The sequence below is a fragment of the Arachis stenosperma genome, chromosome 1 (genome assembly GCF_014773155.1).
Source record: "Arachis stenosperma cultivar V10309 chromosome 1, arast.V10309.gnm1.PFL2, whole genome shotgun sequence".
Lineage (NCBI taxonomy): Eukaryota > Viridiplantae > Streptophyta > Magnoliopsida > Fabales > Fabaceae > Arachis > Arachis stenosperma.
Window position 1 is genome coordinate 27,164,229 of NC_080377.1, and position 7,507 is coordinate 27,171,735.

General features: G+C 33.3%; 1 protein-coding gene across 6 annotated transcripts in view; it reads left to right on the forward strand.

The window, feature by feature from the left end:
• The window catches only part of LOC130969393 (protein tesmin/TSO1-like CXC 2), a 7,672-nt gene extending 1,108 nt beyond the window's left edge, over positions 1–6,564 (forward strand). The window contains exons 1-10 of one of the 6 annotated variants that reach the window (XM_057895118.1): positions 2,484–2,906; positions 3,494–3,654; positions 3,768–3,940; positions 4,043–4,356; positions 4,524–4,987; positions 5,116–5,284; positions 5,371–5,466; positions 5,553–5,619; positions 5,684–5,834; positions 5,938–6,564. In XM_057895118.1, coding sequence (XP_057751101.1) covers positions 2,856–2,906; positions 3,494–3,654; positions 3,768–3,940; positions 4,043–4,356; positions 4,524–4,987; positions 5,116–5,284; positions 5,371–5,466; positions 5,553–5,619; positions 5,684–5,834; positions 5,938–6,154 — 1,863 coding nt within the window. In that variant the 5' untranslated portion in view covers positions 2,484–2,855 and the 3' untranslated portion in view covers positions 6,155–6,564. Of the gene's footprint in view, positions 1–1,081; positions 1,439–2,483; positions 2,907–3,493; positions 3,655–3,767; positions 4,357–4,523; positions 4,988–5,115; positions 5,285–5,370; positions 5,467–5,552; positions 5,620–5,683; positions 5,835–5,937 lie in introns of those variants that run through there. The other 5 variants (XM_057895128.1, XM_057895102.1, XM_057895110.1 and 2 more) reach the window with 5 other exon arrangements.
• Positions 6,565–7,507: the final 943 nt, after the last annotated feature.

The following is a 7,507-nucleotide window of genomic DNA, read 5'->3' on the forward strand; positions in this document are numbered from 1 at the left end:
TGGATGTTCTTTGCTAGTTAAACTCAAGAAAGTACTTTGTACACAACTATATTTTGTTGTTGTATCAGATGTAAGCTTGGGTGGTAAAATGGCAACAAGATAGGATTAGGAATAAATGCATTCAAGACAATGTTGCAGTAGCATCTATTTTAGAAATATGGTAGAATTTGAGTTTACATATTTTTGGGATTTTAGCCTATAGAAGCTCTGGTATTAAAAAGGCCTTGGGTATAATTAAAAGTTTGAAGAAGGATTTGCACAAAACCACCTATTAGGGTTATAGACCATGAGAACATATATTTTATCTGAAGTAGAAGACAATATGAAGTCAGTGTGACCCAAGGGATGCTATGGTTGAAAGCTCTCTGTATCAATTATTGAAAATTAGTAAAGGATTTACTTCTTCTTATCTATTAGGCTGAGTAAGAAGATTGGAACAGTAAGTTATATGGTTACCTTAGAAGTCATAATAAATGGGAACAAAAAAGTTGAAGATTGGCCTTGGCAAAAATGCCGATTTCATTTATGTCCCCCGTCCCCTAGCTGAGGTCTTTTATGTATAATATGAACTAAAGTAACAGCTAACTCTGAACTACAAATAAAAACTCAAAATGTCAGGAAGATTTATTTGGTTTATCTCCTTTTCTTGTTAAAGAAACTTTGTTAGGAGAAAGGAGAGAGAAAAACCAGCAGAGAGAAATTACTGACTGAAACCTTTAAAGGCGAATAAGCTGGAACCTAAAGAGACTAGAAAAATAAGCCTTTCCCCAAAGTTATGCAGGTATAAATTACTGACCGAAAAACTACCTTAGCAAACTGATGTAATCATGCATGGCACATGTAAGTAACTAACTGCCTATGTTGTAGTTGGAATGTAGGAATGCATAGCATATGTAGGTGGTTCTTGTTAGGAGATGAAAAAAATGAGAGGGTGAGAGCATTCAGACTGGATTCTGAGGAATATTGATTGTCTAGGATTTCTTATAGACAATCTGTATTGAAGTATATTATTAGTTGACACTTGACACATACTGCAAAATGTCTGTATTTGTGAAGATGTGGAAAATGAAAGTTCCAATAGATTTCTTGCAGTGCCATAATGGGCATACATTAAACAAGGGTGCACAATCGGTGTCCCACTTGTAGACAAGAGCTTGGAGATATTAGGTGTCTGGTGCTGGAAAAGGTGGCTGAATCACTCTAGTTACCTTGCAAGTACTACTCCCTTAGATATCCAGAAATATTTCCATACTACAGCAAGCTGAAGCATGAGACAGAATGCAATTTCAGATCATACAATTGTCCTTATGCTGGATCAGAGTGCTCTGTTGCCGGGAACATTCCTTTCCTTGTTGCACATCTGCACAGGATGCATATTCAACCACCGCTATGTAAAATCAAATCCCCGTGAAGTTGAGAATGCACATGGATGCTCATGGTAAGTGTATCAGATTTATTTCTACAGATCATTACCCTTTGTCATATATTTCTGCAAATGGATATTAAAATATGACACACAACAGCCCCCCATTGGTTTGTGGTACTTTAATATCTATTGGTGGAAATACTGGGAAGTCATGGAGACATCGAAAATTGGAATCATGCCTAGTGAAATTTGTTAAGATGCTTCATGCCTTCATATGGCTAGTTATGTTTTATCTATTCCTTATATCCTCCCTTTCACTTGGCTGAGCTATGTTTTGGTGCTTATCAATTTAACAACTTTGTTTTTTCCCGCTGTAAGCCTTGCATAGAAGAACATGTATGCAATTCAGTATCCGGATGCTACATCATAGATTTTTGATTTATTCAAAGCCCATTCATCACTTATTAGTTGCCACTTTTAATCACATCTTATATAACATATATTCACAGTAGAGCACATTCAATCTTGGAAGCAATTAATTAATTAATTACATAATTAAAATAAGAAGATTGCAATACAAGTAACTGTAGATATAATAGTATTTCATTTAATGATAGCTTAATATGATTAAATGCAGACACAAATCCGAATGCAAATTGGTAAAAATGTAAATATATACTAATTTAATTATAATAGTATAACTGTATAACTTAGGTACTTAGGTAGTACTTTCCCTGAAAAACAATACGCTGTGGTTAGTAAATGCGAAAAAAAAAAAAATCCTAAGAAAGAAATTCAGATATAAAAATAAAATATAAAAAATAAAGAAATTAGTAAAGTAATAAAATAATGAACTAATCAAACTTATATTTTTTATAATCTGTGAATGCTATTACTTGACATAAATGTAGTTAAATTTTTATTTTCTTATTTTAAAAATTTAATCCAATATAAATATATGGTATATAAAAAAAACAAAAGAATTAAATAATTCCAAAAGAATTAGAAGTGAACCGTACTATTAAATATAAAAAATGTTTTAAAATAAAAATGAATAAAGATATAAAATGAATTTATAATTTTATTAATTTTCCTATCTTAATTTAAGAATAATTAAAATATTAATTTATTGTTTTATCAATTTTGTTATGGACTTCCATTTTTTCTAATGGGATAACCGAATAAGAGAGTGAGAGAGAAAAAAACGAAGTGGAATAATGAGGTAGTCCCCACCAGATAGATAGATAATAAATATCATAATAGTCTCTTCCCGCCTTCTCGCTTCTTCAAAACCTTTCTTTTCTCGTTTAGCATCATCCCCCCTTCATTCTCTCAACAGACTCACAGGAAAACAGAGAGATAAAATTCTACACTCTGCCTCGTTTATAAGGGTCACTCATATAAAATTCCACACTCTGCCTCGTTTATAAGGGTCACTCATACAAATTGTTGCATTGTGTGTGTGATATAGCCACGCACAACACTAGTTATGGACACGCCGGAGAGGAACCAGATCAACCCTCCCTTCTCTCGTGTCGAGGTTTTACTTTTACTTCCTCCCATTCTGCCTTTTCTGCATGTCTTTCGTTAAGTTTTCATGGAAAACGTATGTGTGATTTTTCTTGTTTTTGGAATATCTGTTTTATGAATATCTCAACATGCAGTTCAATTTGCAGCAGTGGCGGAACTTGAGGATGATTTTTGGAGGGGCCAAACATGTTAAATTTGTAAAAAGAAAGGATAATTTTTGGAGGGGCCAATATTTTAAATTTGAAATAAAAGAAAAATATTGGATGAGTGACAGAAGTGAGTATCAAAGAGGGTGTAACTTGATTAGTAACACAACATTTGACCAATTAAGCTATTTGTACTTTTTGTAATGGTTTACAAGGCTCTGCCGCTTTTGCAGGGATTGTAAATAGTTTCTTTTGCTTTGCGTTTCGCGTTCTGTCTTTTGCATTTCATAATTATCCTCTTATCAGAGAGCCCCTTTAATTTTATATGGGCTAGGTATTCTATGCACTCATTTGCTGTATTTGTTCATAGTCTTGATTATCTGTTTTTACATGAATTAATCCTTTCAATTAATCTATTTGTAATTATATTTCTTCTCTTTGCTCTTGGCAGGATTCCCCTGTATTCAGTTTTATCAACAGTTTGTCGCCTATAAAGCCCGTGAAGTCTGCCCAGATTGGTCAAACATTCAGCTCGCTTAGCTTTCCTTCCCCTCCGCGTGCTTTTACTTCATCCAATCTCACCTGTTTCAAGGAATCAAAAGTTCTCAGGAGGTGATGTTCAAATGATTTTAATTTTTTCCTTGTTTGATAATTTTTTATTTGCTAATATCTGTATACTGTTCAATGAACCATTTCTGATTGTCACATATTATTCACATCTATAGGCATAACCCTTTTGGGGCATCAAGGCCTGGGTTGTCATCTGAAGATGGTAATAAATTTCAGACAAGTGAAGAGGCTATTGCAGATTCATTTCATCCATATAATAACTCGAGGGAATCTCAGGGAAATTTTCATGATGGAATATCTGTAGTTGATGATTCGATTGCTCTACCTGGTGAGCACACAGACTTCTCAGCTGAGATACTACAGGCCTTAAATTATAATAATTGTGGTAACCCTGGCTCTGATCCTGGTCATGAGGCTAACTCTCTTGAAGTCTTTAATCAGGGGTTGTGTCAATTTGATCCGAAGGGCCAAGAATCAGAGTGTAATTGGGATAATTTAATCTCTGGAGATACTGATTTCTTCGTTTTCAATTCCCCAAATGACGCAGCTTTTAAGGGTATAATGCAGAAACCAGATTCTCATTTTATGTCTCTGGTACCGGAATCTTCCATATATAATGGTCTGAGAGATAGCAAACTTAAAATAGAAGATTATCGTCTTGAGCCTTTAGCAATCACAGGCCAAATGCAGGACAAACACTGCGTTGCCATGACTAGCAAAATAAAGGAAAAACCAGATGTTGAGGTAGATAAGTTTGTTACTGTTGTGACGAATTATGCATATTATACTTAGTTGTGAACATTGCATTTATAAATTATAATTCTAGCATCTCTAGATTTTAGTCAATTGCTTTGTAGTATGCATGGCAAAAGTAAATTATTTATTTGAAGTTCTATTTCTTTTGTTTGAAGCTTGTTTCTGTGATGAACCGTGGTACACGGAGGCGATGTCTAAACTTTGAGACTGACAGTGTGCAAAGGAAGAACTCAGATGATAATTTAAAATCCGGTTCTCTTGGATATGAAAAACAATTGGTTTCTGCAAAACGCAAAAGCAGTTCACAGCAATGCACTATGCCTGCAGTTGGCTTACATTTGAATGCACCCGACAAAGAAGTCATAAGTAATGACGAGTCCTCTTGTGGAATTCATCTTAATGTTCCCAGTTGCACTTCCGTGCAAATCTATACCAGCTATGAACATCAGGAACCACTGGCAATAGGAGTGGATTCATCAAACATTGGGCCTGAGCCAGCTAAGGATAATTCTCATGCATTATATTCCACTGTTAATGATGTCAGTCAGAATAGTCCCAAAAAGAAAAGACATGGAGACTGCAAGCGTTGCAAGTGCAAGAAATCAAAGTGTTTGAAGTTGTAAGATGAGAGGGATTTAAAATCAAATAATAATAATAGTAAATTAATTAGCAGTTAGTTATAATGTGACAGGCCTTTGAAATCGAACTTACAGTTTTTTTTGTTGCTTATGACTTTTTGTTGATAAGATATTGTGAGTGCTTTGCTGCTCGGGCCTACTGCACAGGCAACTGCTCATGTAAGGATTGCTACAACAAACTTGTTCATAAAGACAAAGTCATTCAAGCTCGCAAGCAGATCGAGTCTCGCAATCCTCTGGCTTTTGCTCCTAAAGTCATCGCTGAACCTGAAATTGTGGTCAGAAATTAAACTTCAACTCTCGTTCTATGTTAACTGTAATTTAACCTGGTTCTAAAAATGATTTATGTATTTTTTGCTTTCAGAATTATCCAAATAAAACTCCAGCACCAGCACGACACAAGAGAGGATGCAACTGTAAGCAATCAGTCTGCCTAAAGAAATACTGTGAATGCTTTCAGGTATTCATCTATCCTTGATATATATCATGAATACTTCAGATTAGTTATAATATTAGTTACTAATGGTAGTGTTTTGTTTTTCAAAGGCTGGTGTTGGATGCTCCTTAAGCTGTAGATGTGAAGGGTGTAAGAACACATTTGGTAGAAAGGACGGTGAGTTGTCCCTTCTTTTTGCAAATTAAATACCCATGAGAATCTAACTGTTTTATTGTTTCAGGCGCTAATTCTACAGGAGTAGAAGCCCAGCTAGAAGTAGAAACAGAGGCCTATGGAAAAGTTGTTGAAAAAGTATCACAGAGAATTGAAGTTCAGAACTCCGATAATCATCCAGATTTTGTTCCAATCTCTACGCCATTCCCGCTGTTTAGGTTGGAAATGCTGTTTTTTGTTAGCTTTGAAATGATAAAATTGATGATTTTGTTTATTAGTACTGACTTGATTCATTTTTTTTATTTTTTCTTTTTGTGTCAGTTCATTGTCAGAGGGGAAACCAAACACTCGTTGGTCTCAACCACCTAAGCATTCTCAAGCTGTTTCGGACCAGGAAATGACAGATGTTCTTGGAGGCCGAGGCAGAAGTGATAGGTCTCCCATGACCATCAAAACTTCTTCTCCAAGTGGGAAGAGGATTTCCACTTCTAAGGGTGACTTGACACTTTCTTTTCCTTCTCCTAATCATCATCAATAGCAGTGCTACATTTTTTTAATTGATAGTCAATAGTTATTAGTTAGGTCTTTTTCGTTTCAGTTAGGTTAGTAGTTTGTAGCTTTAGGCATATAGATGTTATGATTTAGGTTTAAGTATATTTTAGCTTTAGTTTTATTTTATTTGAGTTCCTTCAATTATTTAGTATTTATTTGAGTAATGGTTATAATCTTTATGATCATTCTAGTAAATAATCTCTACGGGTCTTTGTTAGAGAAATTATAATTCTATTTATTGCTTCTGAATCAGTGTTTATATATATATAATGGTTATAATCTTTATAATCATTCTAGTAAATAATCTCTACAGGTTTCTGATAGAGAAATTATAGTTTTATATTTATTGTTTTTGAATCAGTGTTTATATTATATATATTTCTACTATTATTACCATTAGAGTGTCAACACACTTTCAAAATGTTTAGAACTTTTTAAATATGATATTTTCTTCCAAGTTATAGTAATTATTACTTTGTTCATTTGCACACTAAGTTGGGGAAAAAATTGATTACGAAGTTATTCATCAAGATACCTTGATTTGATGATTAATCTATAAGGTAAGTACTTTATTTTTATTGTTCTTAATATATCATGTGAAAAAATAAGAATGAAAGATGCTTAATAAATATCAAATTGAAATGTTAGTGTCAAATATATCGAGCCAATAAAATATTTTAAGGTGAGATTATTAAATAAAGAAATTCATTTTTTTTTTTCAAATCTTGATCAAACATAAATTCACCAGTTGATAGATAATCTTCGTATCTCGAAGAAATTCACTTTTTTTTCCCTCTCTTTTTGGTCCTGAAATTTTCTAAATCTAAAGCGCTTTGTTATTTTGGACTTGAAATCGTTTTTATAAAAGCTAGATTTTATATTTAAGTGTATGTTAAATTTAAGATTTGAATCTTTTAAATTTTAAATTTTATTTTAGAGAATAAAATATAATTTTTTATAATTTATTTTATAGATGAGACTAAGAGAAAAATGAGAGAAAAACTATTCAAGGGTGAGAGATCATACTTTACTCTCTCAAGTGAAAAATCAAAATTTAAAGAATTCAAATTTTTAGTTTAATGTTTCATCCAATAAACTCAGAGTTAATAGTTTAAATTGTCTCTGAAAGATACTACGATTTTCATTTTCGTCTTTGAAAGATAACCAATTTGTTCATATTCGTCCTTCCGTCATCTTCTTCGCTGAGTTGGTAAACACTTGCTGACGTGTGTTGTTAACTTCCAGCGTGGCACACAATCAAAACGATACAGTTTTGATACAATGTTCTCCTAGCCTTGAAACGTCGCTGTTTAGTGTCCAAAAGAGATTCATCCTTATC